This window comes from Paroedura picta, chromosome 14 (assembly GCF_049243985.1).
Source record: "Paroedura picta isolate Pp20150507F chromosome 14, Ppicta_v3.0, whole genome shotgun sequence".
In the NCBI taxonomy this organism is placed as follows: domain Eukaryota; kingdom Metazoa; phylum Chordata; class Lepidosauria; order Squamata; family Gekkonidae; genus Paroedura; species Paroedura picta.
Window position 1 is genome coordinate 8,570,892 of NC_135382.1, and position 22,275 is coordinate 8,593,166.

General features: G+C 45.2%; 1 protein-coding gene across 4 annotated transcripts in view; it reads right to left on the reverse strand.

The window, feature by feature from the left end:
* The window catches only part of CFAP61 (cilia and flagella associated protein 61), a 177,596-nt gene that overhangs the window by 15,626 nt on the left and 139,695 nt on the right, over positions 1-22,275 (reverse strand). For all 4 annotated transcript variants that reach the window (XM_077310336.1, XM_077310337.1, XM_077310338.1 and 1 more), the window contains one exon: positions 2,753-2,843. In XM_077310336.1, coding sequence (XP_077166451.1) covers positions 2,753-2,843 — 91 coding nt within the window. The remainder of the gene's footprint in view (positions 1-2,752; positions 2,844-22,275) is intronic.

Consider the following 22,275-nt stretch of genomic DNA (forward strand, 5'->3'; position numbering starts at 1 on the left):
GCATATAAATTTCTCAAGAGACAAATAAGATGCTCTGGTATTCCCATCTCTTTAAGAACTTGCCACAATTTGTTGTGCTCTATACAATCAAAGGCTTTAGCATAGTCAATGAAGCAGAAGTAGATGTTCTTCTGGAACTCCCTAGCTTTTTCCATGATCCAGCGTATGTTGGCAATTTGATCTCTAGTTCCTCTACCTCTTCGAAATCCTGCCTGTACTTCTGGAAGTTCTCGGTCCACATATTGCTGGAGCCTAGCTTGTAGGATTTTGAGCATAACTTTGCTAGCATGAGAAATGAGTGCAATGGTGCGGTAGTTTGAACATTCTTTGGCATTGCCCTTCTTTGGGATTGGAATGTAAACTGACCTTTTCCAATCCTGTGGCCATTGCTGAGTTTTCCAAATTTGCTGGCATATTGAGTGTAGCACTTTTACTGCATCGTCCTTTAAGATTTTGAATAGTTCAACTGGAATGCTGTCACCACCACTAGCTTTATTGTTGCTCAGACTTCCTAAGGCCCATTTGACTTCACATTCCAGGATGTCTGGCTCCAGGTCAGTAACTACCCCACTGTGGTCATCAGGGATGTTAAGCTCGCTCTTGTATAGTTCTTCTGTATAATTTTGCCACCTTTGCTTAATCTCTTCTGCTTCTGTGAGGTCCCTACCATTTTGGTCCCTTATCATACCCATCTTTGCATGAAACGTTCTCTTCATATCTCCAATTTTCTTGAAAAGATCTCTGGTCCTCCCCATTCTATTGTTTTCTTCTATTTGTTTGCACTGTTCATTTAAGAAGGCATTCTTATCTCTTCTAGCTTTTCTCTGGAATTCTGCATTCAATTGGGTGTATCTTTCTCTTTCTCCCTTGCCTTTCACTTCCCTTCTCTCCTTAGCTATTTGTAAAGCTTCCTCAGACAGCCATTTTGATTTCTTGCATTTGCAGGTGAAGGAGGAGAGTGCAAAAGCTGACTTGAAACTCAACATAAAGAAAACGAAGATGATGGCATCCGGCCCTCTCAATTCCTGGCAAATATATGGGGAAGAAATGGAGGTAGTGACAGATTTTATTTTCCTGGGCTCTAAAATCACTGCAGATGGGGACTTCAGCAAAGAAATTAAAAGACGCTTGCTCCTAAGGAGGAGAGCTATGGCAAATCTAGACAGCATCCTAAAAAGCAGAGAGATCACCCTGCCAACAAAAGTGCGTTTAGTCAATTCCCATTTGCAATGTATGGCTGTGAAAGTTGGACCATAAGGAAGGCTGAGCGTCAAAGAATTGAGGCTTTTGAACTCTGGTGCTGGAGAAGACTCTTGCGAGTCCCTTGGACTGCAAAGCGAACAAACCAGTCAGTCCTAGAGGAGATCAGCCCTGACTGCTCCTTAGAAGGCCAGATCCTGAAGAAACTCAAATACTTTGGCCACCTCATGAGAAGGAAGGACTCCCTGGAGAAGAGCCTAATGCTGGGAGCGATTGAGGGCAAAAGAAGAAGGGGGCGACAGAGAATGAGGTGGCTGGATGGAGTCACTGAAGCAGTAGGTGCAAACTTAAATGGACTCCGGGGAATGGTAGAGGACAGGAAAGCCTGGAGGATCATTGTCCATGGGGTCACGATGGGTCAGACACGACTTTGCACTTAACAACAACAACAAAACATTTAACACTATTTAACAGCTGGTCCAGAGTTATGGGCTGGGTTGTCACCATTATGCGGATGACACCCAGCTCTATCTCCTCATGGACAGCCACCTGGACTCCCCCCCCCCCCCCACAGTTACATTCGCCAGATGTCTGTAAGCCATTGCTGGATGGATAGAGCAGAGTCGCCTGAAACTGAACCCCTCCAAGACGGAGTTTGAGGTTCAAGGTTTTGGTTTTAACCTTTAAGGCCATTCACGGCTTGGGCCCTGCCTATCTGAGGCATTGAATGCTTGCTTAAGCCCCCTGCAAAGGTATTCGCTCTGCAGGCACGAATCTCTTGGCAGTCCCTGGCCCTAAGGAAGCGCGCCTGGCCTTGACTGATCTCCATGCTTGGAATGAACTCCCGGGAGAACTGAGGGACCTGATGGAGTTGTCACAGTTCTGCAAGGCCTGCAAAATAGAGCTCTTCCAGTAGGTCATTGGTTGAGACCAGTGCTGTTACTAGGAATATAATGGCCCCACCTCAGATTCAATTGTACATCTGCACCCCCACCTCGAGGGAGGTCTGCTTGGGGGATTTTTTAGGCTGCTAATCATCTGTGGCTGCAGAGGGCTTAGTGCGTTGTGTATGTGGGGATTTTACAGGGGGATTGTTATGTTGTAAGCCACCACGAGTCTTCAGAAAGTGGCGGGATATAAATCCAATAAATAATATCAGAAAAAAAATTCACAGTTTGTTGTCCAGCAGTGGAATCAACTGCCTAAGGAGGTGGTGAGCTCTCCCTCACGGGCAGTCTTGATGCAGTGGCTAGATAGATCTTTATTCCTGGATGATCCTGCCTTGAGCAGGGGGTGGACTAGATGGCCTGCATGAACCCTTCCCGCTCTAGGATTCTAGGATGCTAATTCTAAATGTGATGGTTGAGAATTCTTTCCTAAGTCAACAACAAATGCTCTGGATCATGCCAGGTTTTCATAAAGAATAAATAAATAAAAGATAGGATTAAAGCATTTAAAGTGGGAGCTGAAAGAAGACTCCTAAAATAACCTGCAACAGTGAATTCACATTGTGTCCACCTGATAAAATGCACCTGGTGGTCATTTCCTTTACCTGAATGGACATTAGGATCTCACGCAGCTCTTTCTTCAGATCAATAAAGCGATCGTGATAGATGACCAAGGCCCAAGGTTCCTTCAAGTAGCTGATTAAACAAGAAGAAGAAATTTAGTTACCCAGAGAGCTTCTCATTAGCCACTAATAAAGTATTTACCTGCTTTTTTTGCTCTTATAAATTACGGTTCTGGACCCATCAGGATAGTTTGTTCATAAAATGCCTCCCATAACAGCAGGGTCAATCAATTCTTTTAATGGATGTTCCTGATGTACAGCCAGCTTCAGTAATTACATTTAAAGTGGCTTAATTCAGGGCTGTGGCAAGAGCCAGTGAAGAATCCTGATTTTATCAGAATTTAAAAGCCTGAAGACCTGTGAGGAACTGCGTCTCCATTATCTGTCCTCATTTGAGAAAAGCAGATGGCAGGATTAGCTGAACTCCTGCATAAACAAATTACATTTGTGTAGACAATGACACAAGTGTTGTTCATCATTAAGGTTTCTGGATTAATAAAGGGCAGAAAAACAGGCCACGGCAATGTGGCAATATGGCCCGTGCACTGGTGTGCTGAATGAATCAAATCTGCTATGCAAGGAAATCAAAGGACAAGATACAGGGAAACTGGTTTCCTGTGCAAATTATTCTTTGTGCATGTTCCTCAAAGTGTGAAGGAGATACAATAGATTAATTTTTTTCACTTACAAAAATGCATCACCCTAGAAAAGTATTATTATTATTATTATTATTATTATTATTATTATTATTATTATTATTATTATTATTATTATTACATTTATTTCCTGCCACTCCCTTGTGGAGTGTGGCAGGTCACAGTGTCTTAAAACCACATTTAAAACCCCATTAAAAGACATAAAAGCATTCCCAACATGGCCAAAAAAGATAAGTAAAAACGCGACTCCCACACCCACTACTAGTGGGAGGAAAAGGAGGTCCCAACGATGTTTACTTCAGTAGATCTATCTTGCCAACCCTGGCCTCAACCATATGCCTGGCGGAAGAGATCCGTTTTACAGGCCCTGCGGAATGTTGAAAGATCCCGCAGGGCCCGCAGCTCTCCTGGGAGCTCATTCCATCAAGTCAGGGCCAGGACTGAGAAGGCCCTGGCCCTGGTCGAGGCCAGGCACCCTTCCCTGGGGCCAGGAATGACCAGTAAATTCCCCCCCGCAGAGCGTAACGGGGCATAGGGCACTAGGCGGTCCCTCAGGTATGTGGGTCCCAACCCGCATAAGGCCTTAAAGGTTAAAACCAGAACCTTGAACTGGATCCGGACAGCAATTGGCAACCAATGCAGCTGCTTCAGCACCGTCTGGATGTGGCCCCTCCAAGATGGACCCTAGCAGTTGCGTTTTGCACTAGCTCAAGTCTCCGGATCAAGGACATGGGAAGGCCTGCGTAGAGCGAGTGACAGAAATGTATTCTGGAGGTGACTGTTTCATGGATCATGATGGCCAAGTGTTTGGGGGACAGGAAGGGCGCTAGTAGTCGGGCCTGGCGGAGATGGAAAAATGTTTGGACGGCTATTCTCCAGCCCCCCCACTGGCAAAGGCTTCTGCGGGCCCACAAGCGGCTTGCGGGGGGAGTAAAAGGCTTCTGCCCCGGCCCCTGGGAAGGGCTTTGCGCCTCCCAATCGAGCCCTCCGCTTGTCAGTCCAGGGGAAGGGGCCAATGGGCACCATTCCTCATCCCAGACAGGGCCCGCCCTCAGGGCCCTTACTCTATTATTTAATCCGCTCCACAGGAGCGGTTAAAGATATATATGTATATATATTTACTAATATATATATAAAGATATATATTTTAGTAAGAACCTAATAAATAACTAGGTGTCATAAATCAGTGCATGTCAGACTCCTGTTTCAAGCTGAATAAACCCTACTAGATTTCACGTATGGACTGGTAGTATGTCTTTTAGTACTATTCTAAATGGAGCTTTATTCATCTAAACTCATTCACTTCAATTGACATTCATTTCAATGGACAGAGACAGGTATAACTCTGCTTAGAGTGGCACATCTGAAGCACGGCATATCTGAAGAAGTGAGCAGTCATTCACAAAAGCTCATACCCTCCCACAAATTCCATTAGACGTTAAGGTGCTCCTGGACTCTTAGTCTTTTCTATGGCTACAGACAGACTAACACGGCTGCCCAGCTTGATCTATCTAGAATGGCAAAGTTTTCCATTTTCCTCCCCAGGCCATGCAATGAGATATGGGAATGAGGCTGGAATACTTCCTTCCTGCTCCTGAACGTGGACTTTTCTGTTTCCTCTGCAGCTCACTCCCCGGCCTTACCATTGCAATCTTAAACAGAATTCTTAGCCCAGTCGTGAGACACAGAGAGTCATAGGGTAGCCATGTCACACTTTCATAACACAACCAAGCAAAGCCCAGTGACTCCTCAAAGACTAACAACCTCTGTTTTGGGCGGGGAGCCATGCTGGTCTGAAGCAGGCTTAGACCCAGAATTAAACGTGTTGGTCTCAAGGGTGCTACTGGGCTAGGGTCGTGCGCTTCAGCACGGTTTGGATGCCTCGGCAATCACCAAAGCCCGAAGCAGTGCAACCTGTCCCCCAAGTACAATTTTCCATTACACATTTATTTGATGACGTGGCCTGTGACCCCTGAAAGCTCATACTGAAGCTAATGTTATGAATCTTTAAGGTGTAATGAGATGTTTGTTTTGTTAGGTTTATCCAGGACCAGTGGCTGGTTGGTTGCCAGTTCCCTGGGGCTCTAAGGAAAACCCACCCCCTGGAGAGAAGGGATCACCCAAAGAAATCTTCTGGTTGCATTCAGAAGGGACATTCCATGGGAAGCCTTAGGGAAGGGCGGTATACAAATGTAACAAACAAACAAACAATTAAATAATGAATTAAATAAATAAGAGTACAGGTCTTAGCTTAGATAGCGGGGAAGGGAAATGTTTCCCTTCCTACAGGCAAACATTTAAAGGCCTGGAGAGTGGCAGGCACCCCAAGAGTATCTCCAAAACTATCAAACTTAATAAACCCGAAGTCTATCAAACTGAGTTAACAAAAAACAGAAGTATTCTTTTTTTACTTTCCATTCTTATTTTTCTTAACCAATATATAGTTGCCTTGAGCCAAGAGGAAAGGTCTTGCAAAGGGACAGCCCTCTTCGAGTACAAGAGCAACTCCACTCCTAAAAAATCCTTTCATGGTCTTTGTCTATATTTCCTTTCCCCACCCTTTTCTCCTCCTTCGCTTGGCTCTCTCCCAATCGAGATCTGCTGTTCCTCGATCCTCACTTCTAGCCACTCGCCCGTTTTTCAGTCCCAACACTTCATCTCTCCTGCTTGGCAATTTAGATAGGGATGCCAGTCTCCAGGTGAGACCTGGGGATCCCCCAGAATGGCAGTTCATCCCCACAGCATGGAGATCAGTTTCCCAGGAGAAAACGACAGCTTTGGAGGTTGGACTCTGTGGTATCAGTGAGGCGCCTGCCCTCCCCAGGATCCATCCCCAAATCTCCAGTCGTTTTCAAAAAACATGAGTCTGGGAACCCTACCCCACCCCCCTCCAGTGGCTAAGGGGACCTGGCAACCATAAACTTAGAACATATTTAATAGGCGAATAGCAGCAAACCTATGGGAATAGTAGTAACAAATGGGGGGAGAGTTAATGTTTTCCCATACTCTATCAAAGTAATAAAAGCAAGCTGCCCCTCCCTCCACCCTTGCATCCGTAACAACAGAAAAAGGGAAATGTTCAGGAAATGGAAGGAAGGACAGAGCTCTAAAGAAGAGTACCTACAGGTTACTAGGCACTGTACATCAATCAACAGAAAGGCCAAAGCTGAGAGTGAGCTAAGATTGGCCAGGGAAGCCCACTGTAACAAGAAAAGATTTTTCAGTTATGTGAGGAGCAAACGTAAAGTAAAGGATGCAATAGGCCCACTGTTGGGTGCGGATGGACAAACTCTAACGGAGGATGCAGAGAAAAAGTGCTTGACAATGGTATTTCATCAGACTGGAGGGAAGTGAGTAGTGGGGTACCTCAGGGCTCGGTCCAGTACTTTTTAACATATTTATTAATGATCTAGATGAGGGAGTAGAGGGACTACTCATCAAGTTTGCAGATGACACCAGATTGGGAGGACTGGCAAATATTCCGGAAGATAGAGACAGAATTCAACGAGATCTGAACACAATGGAAAAATGGGCAAACGAGAACAAGATGTAATTTAATAAAGATAAGTGTAAAGTTCTGCATCTGGGTCAGAAAAATGAAAAGCATGCCTACTGGATGGGGTGTATGCTTCTAGGCAACACTGTGTGTGAATGAGACCTTGGGGTACTTGTGGATTGTAAGCTAAACATGAGCAGGTAGTGTGATTCAGTGGTAAAAAAGGCAAATGCCATTTTGGGCTGTATCAACAGGGGCATCACGTCAAAATCACAAGATGTCATAGTCCCATTGTATACGGCACTGGTTAGACACACCTTGAGAACTGTGTGCAGTTCTGGAGATCTCACTTCAAGAAGGATGTAGATAAAATTGAAAGGGTACAGAGGAGAGCGATGAGGATGATCTGGGGCCAAGGGACCAAGCCCTATGAAGATTGGTTGAGGGACTTGGGAATGTTCAGCCTGGAGAATAGGAGGTTGAGAGGGGACATGATAGCCCTCTTTAAGTATTTGAAAGGTTGTCACTTGGAGGAGGGCAGGATGCTGTTTTCATTGGCTGCAGAGGAGAGGATATGCAGTAATGGGTTTAAACTACAAGTACAACGATATAGGCTAGATATCAGGGAAAAAAATTTTCACAGTCAGAGTAGTTCAGCAGTGGAATAGGCTGCCTAAGGAGGTGGTGAGCTCCCCCTCACTGACAGTCTTCAAGCAAAGGTTGGATACACACTTTTCTTGGATGCTTTAGGATGCTTTGGGCTGATCCCGCATTGAGCAGGGGATTGGACTAGATGGCCTGTATGGCCCCTTCCAACTCTATGATTCTGTGATTCTGTCATCAAAAAACGCGGTGTGAGATCGGATAAAAATGGACTCTGTCCAGAACACAAGGTAAGTAAAAGTAGTAGTGCAAGATTGAAAATTGTGGTGGCAGCTGAGCCATAGCATCGCCAAGAGACAGACTCAACTGAATGGCTAACATCAGCATTGTCATCATCATCAATCTGCTTTGGTCATAACAAATGAAGAACAGAAGTTAGGATAATTATTTATTTACTTTATTTATAGCCTGCCTTTCTTCCCAAGGGGGGCCCAAAGTAGGTGACATCATTCTCCTCTCTTCTGTTTTACCCTCATGACAACCCTGTAGAGCAGGGGTTTCAACCTGTGGTCCTCCAGATGTTCATGGACTACAATTTCCATCAGACCCTGCCAGCGTTTTCTGGCAGGGGCTCATGGGAATTGTAGTCCATTGACATCTGGAGGACCACAGGTTGATTACCCTTGCTGTAGAGTACAGGTTAAGCTGAGGTTGTGTCATTGGCGCAAGGTCACCCAGGAAGAACATGGCAGAACCCATCATTGGGGAGCGGTGACCTATTATGAATAAAGACATACTAGAATTCCCAAGCATGGACTCGCAAATGGTCCAGACTTACAGTAATGTATACGTACAGGAGTGTGCACTAATACAACACTAAGAGACACTTCAAGGTACACTTGCTGAAACAAGTAACCATTGTGAGCCCAGCTCAAGGATGCAGGCCCAGCCTCTCCGCACAATGAAGCTGGAAGCCTTTATCCAGTCTCAGGAGCCGTCCAGTAATTCAGGTGTCTCTTCCATGGGAGGAGAACCATTTCAGTGGGAGGAAGTCTCCTTAGGGTCACTGTGGGTAGGCGGGTAGTTGTGAGTTCCTGAATTGTGCCAGGGGTTGGACTAGATGACCCTGGAGGTACCTTCCGATTCCATGATTCTACGAAGAAGAGTGGCTAGATCCACCCCCATAAGTTTGCTAGGTGCCCCAACCACATGTTATAAGGAAGCTGGATGATGTCTATTTATTCATCTAGTTACCAAAATATTTATATTCTACCTTTCCTCTTGGCTCAAGGCAACTATATAAACTGAAGATTGCTCATACCCTATTGCAGGGGTAGTCGAACTGCGGCCCTCCAGATGTCCATGGACTACAATTCCCAGGAGCCCCTGCCAGCATTTGGGTAGAGAAAAGCAACATATAAGAACCAACTCTTCTTCTTAAGAACCAGTCATGGAGGTTGCTGTAGGGTGTTTTAAAAAATTACATTCGGTACCCTTTGGGGAGAAGGCAATCAAAGGTGCAGATTGATGAAATTAAGGGATGCAAAGAAAGGTGCAAGCAGGCATCAATTTGCAAAAAATAAATGAAAAGGGGACAGGAGCAAAGCATGATGGGAGACTGCTTCTGTGGAACTCAGATGGGGAAAGCACATCATGCATTTCAGCCTGGGAAATGAGGGGAGGAAAACCGAAATGTGGAAAGCCTAGAGTTGACTCGCAGCATCCAAAGGAAATTCAAAGCAAGGCTAAATCAAGGAATGTCTCCCAATGCGGAACCAGTCTGGGGCCAGGCCCACCAGCAACTACCTGGTGACAGGCAACCCGAAAACTCGCAGGAGTCACCCAAGACCTGGCAGCTGTTCAACATCAGTCACTTCACAGTAGTCAGTGTTGTGAAGAACACTCCATTTCAGACCCTGCCTCATAGGGTGGTGGTCAGGATGCAAGGAAGGGGAGGAGAATGATGCAAGGTGGAGCAGAGCAGGATATGAATGAAGTGAGGTACCTTCCCACAAGTCTATGCAGGTTCCCCCCTATGAAACTGGGCTCAGCACAAACAGCCTGAGGCAACTGGTGGAAGGAAAGTTGAAGATGGGGGCAGATTTTATTTATTTATTATTTTATTTATTTAGATTTATATACCGCCCTCCCCGAAGGCCTCCCCGAAGATGAAGGTAGGCTGGCTGATAGACCAGAAAGAATAAAGGAAGCAGGAAAAGGAGAGAGGCTCTGGAGTCTGCCAGCGAAAGAAAAGAGGAAACAGTGAAGGGGGAAAGGAGATGCTTGCCAGGAATGCTTGTGGATCCCGTGCTTGCATGTGTGTGTCTATCGTGTTGCAACTGACATATGGCGACCTCCGTAAGGTTTTTAAGGCAACAGACCTTCAGAGTTGCTTCGCCATTGTCTGCTACTGCATCGTGACCCAGATATTCCTTCGTGGTCTCCCATCCAAATAGGAACCAGGGCTGATGTGCTTCGCTCCCAAGTTCTGTTGAGATTGGGCTAGCCTGGGAGATTATGCATTAAATGTGTGTGTTAAAATATGATTTATTTCTCATAATTATACACTGACAGTAAATAATGCATTTACTGGCAACTCTAGCTTTGACTAATTTTCAACAGCTCCCTTAATCAATACAAATGAGTAAGCTTTCGGGCTAAGGAAGCTATAGGGCAGCTTTTTAACTTCTAATCCCTAGATGTCTGGACAGTCTAGCAGCTCATTAGGAGTGCAGTTATTCATTAAAAACCCAGTAATGTAATACATAAGATAAGCCCAATGCCTCCCAGAATTGCTTGGGTATTTATATTGATCTATTATGTAAGTATAATTCAGGGTTAGCATTTAATTCTAGCAGAAAGGGAAAAGCTGTTAGGGCTTTCATGTGTCCTTTCCCCCTCATTCTGGCTTTCTTCTTCAAAAATGCACACCTCTTTACCTCTAATTAGACCACGAAATGTACTGAGTGGCATTAGGTGCATTCAGCCATGCTCGCAGCCTCTCTTTTTGACAAAAAGGGAAAATAACAGCAGCCTTAAGGAAGTCTGAAGGGCGAACTGGAGTGTTAAGGTGGAATCTTCTTCAGCACAAACATGCCCCAATAACACTTTTAAGCCACTGGATTCCGCAGAGCAGCACGCCACGTCCCGACTTTGAGTAAACAAATCCTCTTGATGTTTTGAACGTTTGTTTGACATCTGATCTTCATAATCAACAACTGTCACTGGTTTAATATAATCCCTGAATTAAAACAAGAGTCCCATCTGTAAACGCTTTTAATGAATAGATTTTACCAATACGTAAAAAAAAAAATCCCAAAAAATTATATTCCGCAACAGTATGATATCGCCAAGATTTTACTCCCAATAATTCTGTGGAGCCATTTAATGGTGTTATAGGAAAGACACACAATGTTTTGGCCAGCAATTTACTGAAAATACTGGGGAAAGGGCTTGTTTCTAGGTTGGATGAACGGCTAAGAAGAATGTAGCCTTAATGAACAAGTTGACATATTTTAGGTATCTGTGTATTGGAACAACATGTTCACTTTTGGGGGAGGTAATCCTGTACTGATTTACTCCAGTCTGATGCTCACTGAAATCACTGGGCTTATACAGGAATCATAGGATGTAAGAGTGCTTTGGTTTCTTACACAAACTAAATTGGAAGACTATGCAGGCAAAGAAGTATTAGGCATAACATTATACGCTAGCTAAGGCAGGGCTAACAGATGGCCTCTATTTTTGGTGTCTATCCTCTTTTGGGGTCTTTTTAAAAAGTGGATGAAAATGTCCTCTTTTTGTGTTGGAAGGTTAGGAATATTCCTAGTTAGTAGCAATAATCATAGATTAAATAGGAGGGGTACTTAAAATGAGCTTTGTCATATATTCTTAATCACTTGTGCAAAGCAGTCAGTTAGGTTATATGTCCCTCTTAATTTTTATTTGTTTGTTTGTTTTGCTTTTCAACATATGGTAACCCCCACTAAGATTTAGTTAAGGTTCTTGCATAGATTTGGGCTGCAGCCATGTTGTGTTGTATGCATGTTGGTCAACCCTTGCTGCTAATACTGGTCAGAATTTTACGTGCCTACTTTTGTTCTGCTGTTTTTAATTTTCTTCTATGGTCTCTATTACTCTATTACATCATAGAATCTCCAATTACATGAATTAATTATTTAATTATTACATAGGTATACAGTATACCGGGAAATATAAAAATCTGAGTCGAATAGCACCTTTAAGCTGGGCCAGAGGGCGCATATAGATGCTAAAAAGTGTGGGCAAGAGTATCGCCCCCTGAGGCACCCCACAAGGGAGTACAAAGGGGGCAGACAACTCCTCCCCTACAGCAACCTCCATGACTGGTTCTTAAGAAGAAGAGTTGGTTTTCATATGCCACTTTTCTCTACCTGAAGGAGTCTCAAAGTGGCTTACAGTCGCCTTCCCATTCCTCTCCCCACAACAGACGCCCTGTGAGATAGGTGAGGCTGAGAGAGCCCTGATATTACTGAAGAAGAAGAGTTAGTTCTTATATGCCAATTTTATCTATCTGAAAGAGTCTCAAAGTTGCTTACAGACACCCTGTGTAGGTGAGGCTGAGAGAGCCCTGATATTACTGCTCGGTCAGAACAGAATGTGAAGGCGACTGTAAGCCGCTTTGAGCCTCCTTCGGGTAGGGAAAAGCGGCATATAAGAACCAACTCTTCTTCTTCTTCTTCTTCTTCTTCTTCTTTATCACTGCTGTGGTGAGCCCAAGGTCACCCACAGCTGGTTGCATGTGGGGGACCATGGAATCAAACCCGGCTCACCAGATTAGAAGTGAGTGCTCCTCACCACTACACCAAGCTGGCCATTTCAAGGCTGTTCCTCTGATCCCTGTGTCAGTGAGGTGGCATACCAGTAGCTCATGGTTGACCACATCAAATGTGGATGACAGATCAAACAAAACAAGAATGACCGACTTGCCTAGGACCAACTGTCACTGGAGGTAATCCATTAGAGTGACCAGCACGGTTTCCACCCCATGGCCAGGACGGAATACAAACTGGTATGGGTCTAGGGCCAACATTTCCTTTAAAAAATGCCAGGAGCTGGTCTGTGGCAGCCTTCTCAACCACCTTACCCAGGAAAGGCAGTGGTCTTGAGAGCGGGAGATTAATATCCAGATTCTGTTTTGGCTTGACCCATTTGAAATAGACATTGAAAACAGAAAAAAGAATTGGATAAGAATTTGATACAGCATCCATTTAAAGTGCAACGGCACCTCAGTTGAGGACTGGGACCAATTGACTTTTTGAACAAGTGTAAGTTGACAGTGCATCTGCATGCCATATGTCTAAATGAATATATAAAAAACAACCATATTTCTAGGGTCCTTAGGATACAGAAATTTCCTGTGTTATTTACCGAAAACGACACATTTAAAGACAAGTGGACGGTGATATTGACCAAATGTTCTATGGGCTTGATGTTGCTGATCATAAGCAGTCTTTAGCACAGTGGTCCCCAACCTTTCCGAGGCTGGGGACCGGCAGGGCATCGGGCCGCGCCCGCACGGACCGGCCTCGCCCGCGCATCGGGCCGCACCCGCGCATCGGGCCGCACCCGTGCATCGGGCCGCACCCGCGGGCCGCACCCGCACAGGCCGCGCCCGCACAGGCCACACCCGCGCGATGCGTGCCCGGTCCTGATTCCCTCTCCCCGCCCTCCCGCAGTAAGAAGCTTCCCGGGCCGCAAGCTTGCGGCCTGGGAAGTTTTTTACTGTGGGGGGGCGGGGAGAGGGAGCCGCGGCCCGGCGCCATGGCCTTCAGGTTGGGGACCACTGCTTTAGCAGACATTAAAAAATGGAGGAACAGATTTATTTTGATTTTGAAAGGGAACTATTTCTACAGATACATAGAATTGCCATGCGCACTGCCATCACCCTGGGGATCACCAATTTATTTATGAATGAGTTGGAGGAAGTGTGGCTATGTAATCCATTAATTAATCCACAAGATCCACATGTTATCTAATGTAGTGATCCCCAACCTGTGGGTTGCGGACCACATGTGGTCCGTCGACTAATTGGAGGTGGGCCCCGAAGGACGCCTTCTCCCCCCCCCCCGGCCCTTTACAACACACTTTGGGTGTCCTTGTCTCCCGTCACTCCCAGATGGGACTATCTCGTTGCAGAGAAACAAGCTCAGGGTTCCCATTGATTTGTCATTGTCACAGTTACAATTTCCATGAAAATAAAATGTTCCTTATGTTCATTGTTGTGGTGTGTCGGTATCTTATTTTGAAGGGATGTTTAAACATCACCATAGCGATTAGAGAGCGTTAGGGCAGTGGTTGAGAGTAGAGGAGTAAACTACCCCCCCACCGGGCCTCAGAAAAATTGTCAAGCGTTGAGTGGTCCCCGGTGATAAAAAGGTTGGGGACCAGAGATCTAATGCATACTTCTTAGAGGATATTTCTTTGGTGTACACAGATAGGGATAGTTTTTAGGGTTTTGTGCAATGGATCAATGATCAGCACCCAACCATTACATTTACCATTAGCACTAACGATGAAGAAATCCCATTTTTGGACACTCAATCAACAGAAAGGCCAAAGCTGAAAGTGAGCTAAGATTGGCCAGGGAAACCCATTGTAACAAGAAAAGATTTTTCAGATGTGAGGAGCAAACGTAAAGTAAAGGAGGCAATAGGCTCACTGTGGCAATAGGCCCACAAGAGCCTCTTGTGGCGCAGAGTGGTAAGGCAGCTGTCTGAAAGCTTTGCCCATGAGGCTGGGAGTTCAATCCCAGCAGCCGGCTCAAGGTTGACTCAGCCTTCCATCCTTCTGAGGTCGGTAAAATGAGTACCCAGCTTGCTGGGGGATAAATGGTAATGACTGGGGAAGGCACTGGCAAACCACCCCATATTGAGTCTGCCATGAAAACGCTAGAGGGCGTCACCCCAAGGGTCAGACATGACTCGGTGCTTGCACAGGGGATACCTTTACCTTTACCTTTTTAGGCCCACTGTTGGGTGTGGATGGACAAACTCTAACGGAAGATGCAGAGAAAGCAGAAAGGCTCAGCGCCTATTTTACATGTGTTTTTTCCCACAGGTAAAAGGGTTTAGGCACATCTAGAGATGGCAGTAGCCAAGGGATAGTGTCTGGGTGGCAGGTTGAAATGGAGGTTACTAGGCACTGTAGATCAATCATCAGAAAGGCCAAAGCTGAGAGTGAGCTAAGATTGGCCAGGGAAGCCCATTGTAACAAGAAAAGATTTTTCAGTTATGTGAGGAGCAAACGTAAAGTCAAAGAGGCAATAGGCCCACTGTTGGGTGCGGATGGACAAACTCTAACGAAAGATGCAGAGAAAGCAGAAAGGCTTAGTGCCTATTTTACATCAGTTTTTTCCCACAGTTCAAAGTGTTTAGGCACATCTAGAGATGGCTGTAGCCAAAGGATAGTGTCTGGGTGGCAGGTTAACATGGATAGAGAGGTTGTCGAGAGGCATTTAGCTGCACTGGATGAGTTCAAATCCCCTGGTCCAGATGAAATGCACCCGAGAGTACTCAAAGAACTTTCCAGAGAACTTGCACAGCCCTTGTCCATCATCTTTGGAACCTCTTTAAGGACTGGAGATGTCCCGGAGGACTGGAAAAGAGCAAACATTATTCCGATCTACAAAAAAGGGAGGAAGGATGACCCTGGAAACTACAGACCAGTGAGTCTGACCTCTGTTGTGGGGAAGATAATGGAGCAGATATTAAAGGGAGCGATCTGCAAACATCTGGAGGACAATTTGGTGATCCAAGGAAGTCAGCATGGATTTGTCTCCAACAGGTCCTGCCAGACCAACCTAGTTTCCTTTTTTGACCAAGTAACAGGTTTGCTGGATCGGGGAAATTCGGTTGATGTCATTTACTTGGATTTTAGTAAAGCTTTTGACAAGGTTCCCCATGATGTTCTGATGGATAAATTGAAGGACTGCAATCTGGATTTTCAGATAGTCAGGTGGATAGGGAATTGGTTAGAGAACCGCACTCAAAGAGCTGTTGTCAATGGTGTTTCATCAGACTGGAGAGAGGTGAGTAGCGGGGTACCTCAGGGCTCGGTGCTCGGCCCGGTACTTTTTAACATATTTATTAATGATCTAGATGAGGGGGTGGAGGGACTACTCATCAAGTTTGCAGATGACACCAAATTGGGAGGACTGGCAAATACTCCGGAAGATAGAGACAGAGTTCAACGAGATCTGAACACAATGGAAAAATGGGCAAATGAGAACAAGATGCAATTCAATAAAGATAAGTGTAAAGTTCTGCATCTGGGTCAGAAAAATGAAAAGCATGCCTACTGGATGGGGGATACACTTCTAGGTAGCACTGTGTGTGAACGAGACCTTGGGGTACTTGTGGATTGTAAACTAAACATGAGCAGGCAGTGTGATGCAGCGGTAAAAAAGGCAAATGCCATTTTGGGCTGTATCAACAGAGGCATCACATCAAAATCACAAGATGTCATAGTCCCATTGTATACGGCACTGGTCAGACCACACCTGGAGTACTGTGTGCAGTTCTGGAGGCCTCACTTCAAGAAGGACGTAGATAAAATTGAAAGGGTACAGAGGAGAGCGACAAAGATGATCTGGGGCCAAGGGACCAAGCCCTATGAAGATAGGTTGAGGGACTTGGGAATGTTCAGCCTGGAGAAAAGGAGGTTGAGAGGGGACATGATAGCCCTCTTTAAGTATTTGAAAGGTTGTCACTTGGAGGAGGGCAGGATGCTGTTTCTGCTGGCTGCAGAGGAGAGGACACGCAGTAATGGGTTTAAACTTCAAGTACAACGATATAGGCTAGATATCAGGAAAAAGTTTTTCACAGTCAGAGTAGTTCAGCAGTGGAATAGGCTGCCTAAGGAGGTGGTGAGCTCCCCCTCACTGGAAGTCTTCAAGCAAAGGTTGGATACACACTTCTCTTGGATGCTTTAGGATGCTTAGGGCTGATCCTGCGTTGAGCAGGGGGTTGGACTAGATGGCCTGTATGGCCCCTTCCAACTCTAGGATTCTATGATTCTATGATTCTATGAGAGAGAGGTTGTCGAGAGGCATTTAGCTGCACTGGATGAGTTCAAATCCCCTGGGCCGGATTAAATGCACCCGAGAGTGCTCAAAGAACTTTCCAGAGAACTTGCAGAACCCTTGTCCATCATCTTCGGGACCTCTTTAAGGACTGGAGATGTCCCGGAAGACTGGAAGAGAGCAAACGTTATTCCGATCTTCAAAAAAGGGAGGAAGGATGACCCGGGAAACTACAGACCAGTGAGTCTGACCTCTGTTGTGGGGAAGATAATGGAGCAGATATTAAAGGGAGCGATCTGCAAACATCTGGAGGACAATTTGGTGAACCAAGGAAGTCAGCATGGATTGGTCTTCAACAGGTCCTGCCAGACCAACCTGGTTTCCTTTTTTGACCAAGTAACAGGTTTGCTGGATCGTTGAAATTCAGATGATGTCGTTTACTTGGATTTTAGTAAAGCTTTTGATAAGGTTCCCCATGATGTTCTGATGGATAAATTGAAAGACTGCAATCTGGATTTTCAGATAGTTAGGTGGATAGGGAACTGGTTAGAGAACCGCACTCAAAGAGTTGTTGTCAATGGTGTTTCATCAGACTGGAGGGAGGTGAGTAGCAAGGTACCTCAGGGCTCAGTGCTTGGCCCGGTACTTTTTAACATATTTATTAATGATCCAGATGAGGGGGTGGAGGGACTACTCATCAGGTTTGCAGATGACACCATATTGGGAGGACTAGCAAATACTCCAGAAGATAGAGACAGAGTTCAACGAGATCTGAACACAATGGAAAAATGGGCAAATGAGAACAAGATGCAATTTAATAAAGATAAGTGTAAAGTTCTGCATCTGGGTCAGAAAAATGAAAAGCATGCCTACTGGATGGGGGATAAGCTTCTAGGTAACACTGTGTGTGAACGAGACCTTGGGGTACTTGCGGATTGTACGCCAAACATGAGCAGGCAGTGTGATGCAGCGGTAAAAAAGGCAAATGCCATTTTGGGCTGTAAACAGGGGCATCACATCAAAATCACAAGATGTCATAGTCCCATTGTATACGGCACTGGTTAGACCACACCTGGAGTACTGTGTGCAGTTCTGGAGGCCTCACTTCAAGAAGGACGTAGATAAAATTGAAAGGGTACAAAGATAGGTAGAGGGACTTGGGAATGTTCAGCCTGGAGAAAAGGAGTTTGAGAGGGGACGATAGCCCTCTTCAAGTAGTTGAAAGGTTGTCACTTGGAGGAGGGCAGGATGCTGTTTCCATTGGCTGGAGGAAAGGACGCACAGTAATGGGTTTAAACTACAAGTACAACTATATAGGCTAGATATCAGGAAAATATTTTTCACAGTCAGAGTAGTTCAGCAGTGGAATAGGCTGCCTAAGGAGGTGGTGAGCTCCCCCTCACTGGCAGTCTTCAAGCAAAGGTTGGATACACACTTTTCTTGGATGCTTTAGAATGCTTAGGGCTGATCCTGTGTTGAGCAGGGGGTTGGACTAGATGGCCTGTGTGACCCCTTCCAACTCTATGATTCTATGATCATTGAGTGACCAGGGAAAATTAGAGGTGTCATCTTACCATAAACCCACCAATAGGTACACTTTGTTACATTACTCGAATTTTCACCCTTAATATTGTAACTATAACATTCCTCACGGTCAGTTCCTCTGTCATAAGAGAATTAATTCCTAAGTTGATAATTGTAACAAGGGAAAGAGCCAGTTATCCAGAGCCAGTTATCACTAAAGCCCACAAAAGAGCAGCTATGCTAAAAGAAGGGAGGAACTGCTGGAATACAAGGAAAGGGAGTCTCCTAATAAAACTGTTCATTTGAGGTTTCATGCAATGCAAATCGTATTAGAAATATGATTTTCAGATACTGGCATCTTGTGTCCGAGATAAAGGATTGTCAAGAGAGTTGTCTATTTGCATGGAGGAGAAGTTACAATAATAAAGAATTGGTGACTCCGTGGGTAAGGTACAGCAAGGTTGCTTTAAGACAGTTACCAAATGGAAATTTTTCAATATGCCTCATGTGCTGTTTGCAAAATGATGTTGCCAACTGATGCATTTGAAAACCTGGGCCATCACTATAAGATCAAAGTGAATTTTTTAATAAATTGTTTTTCTAAAAATATAATTTATTGTACAATCTGCCCATGCCAACTTTTGTACATTGGGATTTTGTCCAGACTGCTTAAGGTCAGAATCACGGAGCATCTGTCCCGTTTAAGACACCTTGTGAGAGAAGCCACACTGTTGGACCATTTTGATAGATACAAGCACAGACCCGAAGACTTTGCTTTTCTGGCATTGAACAACTGGCCCTTCCTTCCCGCCAGTGCATTAATGTGTCACGTTAACTTTTACAAAGGGAAAGCTTCTATATATTTGTTCTCGAAACGCTGAGCTCCACTGGTCTCAGTACTACATGGGACCAATCGTGCTTTCCATGAGTTGGCCCTGTAAGCTGTTTTTGCAGGGTGTGCCTGCCATTTACAGCGGGGAAGTTTAAATCATGACTCAGCAGTTTGCTGTTCGGGACCTCTCCTAACTCTTGTGACAGGATCCTCCATTGAGAGAAGATACCATAAAGTATCTTTAAATGTTTGATGATTAGAAGGATTTTTGTATAATTGCATTAATACAGAAATAAATTCCACATAAAGGTAAAGGTAAAGGTATCCCCTGTGCAAGCACCGAGTCATGTCTGACCCTTGGGGTGACGGCCTCCAGCGTTTTCATGGCAGACTCAATACGGGGTGGTTTGCCAGTGCCTTCCCCAGTCATTACCGTTTACCCCCCAGCAAGCTGGGTACTCATTTTACCGACCTCGGAAGGATGGAAGGCTGAGTCAACCTTGAGCCGGCTGCTGGGATCGAACTCCCAGCCTCATGGGCAAAGCTTTCAGACAGCTGCCTTACCACTCTGCACCACAAGAGGCTCTTAAATTCCACATAGCATACCATAATGTTTAGTTCAGGGGTAGTCAAACTGCGGCCCTCCTGATGTCCACGGACTACAATTCCCAGAAGCCCCTGCCAGCGAATGTAGTCCATGGATATCTGGAGGGCCGCAGTTTGACTACCCCTGGTTTAGTTTATGGAGGATTAATGAGTAATTGTAACTGGTTTTATACAGTTCTTAAAAACTTGGAGAGAATATTTTTTGTGGTTAATTAATTAATTAATAGTACTGTATTTTCATGCCGTTGAGTCGGTCCTTTCTCGCTCTTCGACACTGTGAATCGACTTGCCTTAATTCTTTTGTCTTTCCTCCCAAACTGTTCCTCCCAGGCAATGCATCTCTGTTGATTCTCTGATTCTACGAAGAGCAGCTACAAGCAACCAACTCCTTCAGGGGCAAAAGAGGAACTGCGGTTTGGCAGGGCCTCATGGGAGCACGTGCTTGTTGGGGTGGGGCCAAGAGCCCTACTTTGGCACACAGCACCCTCTAGAGCAGGGGTAGTCAAACTGCGGCCCTCCAGATGTCCATGGACTACAATTCCCAGGAGCCCCCTGCCAGCATTTGCTGGCAGGGGGCTCCTGGGAATTGTAGTCCATGGACATCTGGAGGGCCGCAGTTTGACTACCCCTGCTCTAGAGGCTTTTATATACTTTACTCTTCTCCCTCAAGTACATGTCGGAGTCTGTTAATCTAAACTTGATGTACTATTTAACAATTGGAAGCTCTGTGTTAAGCAGAGTCATGTAATTTGTACTGATGCTTTTAAAATCAGGATTGCCAATTCTGGGTAGGGAAATTCCTAGGGATTTGGGATGGAGCCTGGGGAGAACAGGATTTGGGGAAGGGGGGTATGAGAAGAATAGTTGGTTTTTATTCCCTGCTTTTCTCTACCCGAAGGAGTCTCAAAGCGGCTTACATTTGCCTTCCCTTCTTCTCCCCACAACAGAAACCCTGTGAGGTGGGTGAGGCTGAGGGAGCTCTGCCAGAACTGTGACTACCTCAGGGTCACCCAGCTGGCTGCATGTGAAGGAGGAGGAATGGGGAATCAAACCTGGCTCTCTAAATTAGAAGCCACTCCTATTAACCACTACATCATGCCATAAAGACCAAGAAGCCATTTTCTCCAGGGGAACTGATCTCTGTAATTTAGAGATCAGTTATAATTCCAGAAGATCGCTAGGTCCCACCTACCACTTAGCAACCCTATTAAATACTACATTCTGCCTTTTGAGTACTATGGTAGAGACCAGCCACATTCAAAGATGGAGAACAAGCTATAGAGTTTGGCTGGCAAAGATGCAGGCATAGCCAACCAAACCTGCTCTAACTCCTTGCTGCCCTGTTATGACTGGCATTGATTGTTGTTGTTGTTAGTTGCGAAGTTGTGTCTGACCCATCACAACCCCATGGACAATGATCCTCCAGGCCTTCCTGTCCTCTACCATTCCCCAGAGTCCATTTAAGCTCACACCAACTGCTTCAGTTACTCCATCCAGCCACCTCATTCTCTGTCGTCCCCTTATTCTTTTGCCCTCAATTGCTCCCAGCATGAGGTTCTTCTCCAGGGAGTCCTTCCTTCTCATGAGGTGGCCAAAGTATTTCATCTTCAGGATCTGGCCTTCTAAGGAGTAGTCAGGGCTGATCTCTAGGGCTGACCGGTTTGTTTGTCTTGCAGTCTAAGGGACTCACAAGAGTCTTCTCCAGCACCAGAGTTCAAAAGCCTCAATTCTTTGACGCTCGGCCTTCCCTATGATCCAACTTTCACAGCCATACATTGCATCTGGGAAGACCATAGCCTTGACTAAACGCACTTTTGTTGGCAGGGTGATGTCTCTGCTTTTTAGGATGCTGTCTATATTTGCCATAGCTTTCCTCTGCAGGAGCAAGCGACTTTTAATTTCTTTGCTGCAATCCTCATCTGCAGTGATCTTGGAGCCCAGGAAAATAAAATCTGTCACTACCTCCATTTCTTCCCCATCTATTTGCCAGGAATTGAGAGGGCCAAATGCCATGATCTTAGTTTTCTTGATGTTGAGTTTCAAGTCAACTTTTGCACTCTCCTCCTTCACCTGCATCAAGAGTCTCTTTAGTTCCTCTTAACTTTCTGCCATTAAAATGGTATCATCTACATATCTGAGGTTGTTGATATTTATCTCTGCAGTCTTAATCCCTGTTTGGGACTCATCTAACCCAGCCTTTCTCATGAAGTGCTCTGCAAACAAGTTAAATAGGCCTTTCACAATTTTGAACCAATCAGTGATTCCATGCCCGGTTCTCACTGTTGCTTCTTGACCTGCATATAGGCTTCTCAAGAGACAGATCAAATGCTCTGGTGTTCCCATCTCTTTAAGAACTTGCCACAATTTGTTGTGCTCCACACAATCAAAGGCTTTAGCATAGTCAGTGAAGCAGAAGTAGATGTTTTTCTTTAACTCCCTAGCTTTCTCCATAATCCAGGAGATGTTGGCAATTTGATCTCTAGTTCCTCTATCTCTTCGAAATCCTGCCTGTACTTCTGGAAGTTCTCGGTCCACATATTGCTGGAGCCTAGCTTGTAGGATTTTGAGCATAACTTTACTAGCATGAGAAATGAGTGCAATGGTGCGGTAGTTTGAACATTCTTTGGCATTGCCCTTCTTTGGGACTGGAATGTAAACTGACCTTTTCCAATCCTGTGGCCACTGTTGAGTTTTCCAAATTTGCTGGCATATTGAGTGTAGCACTTT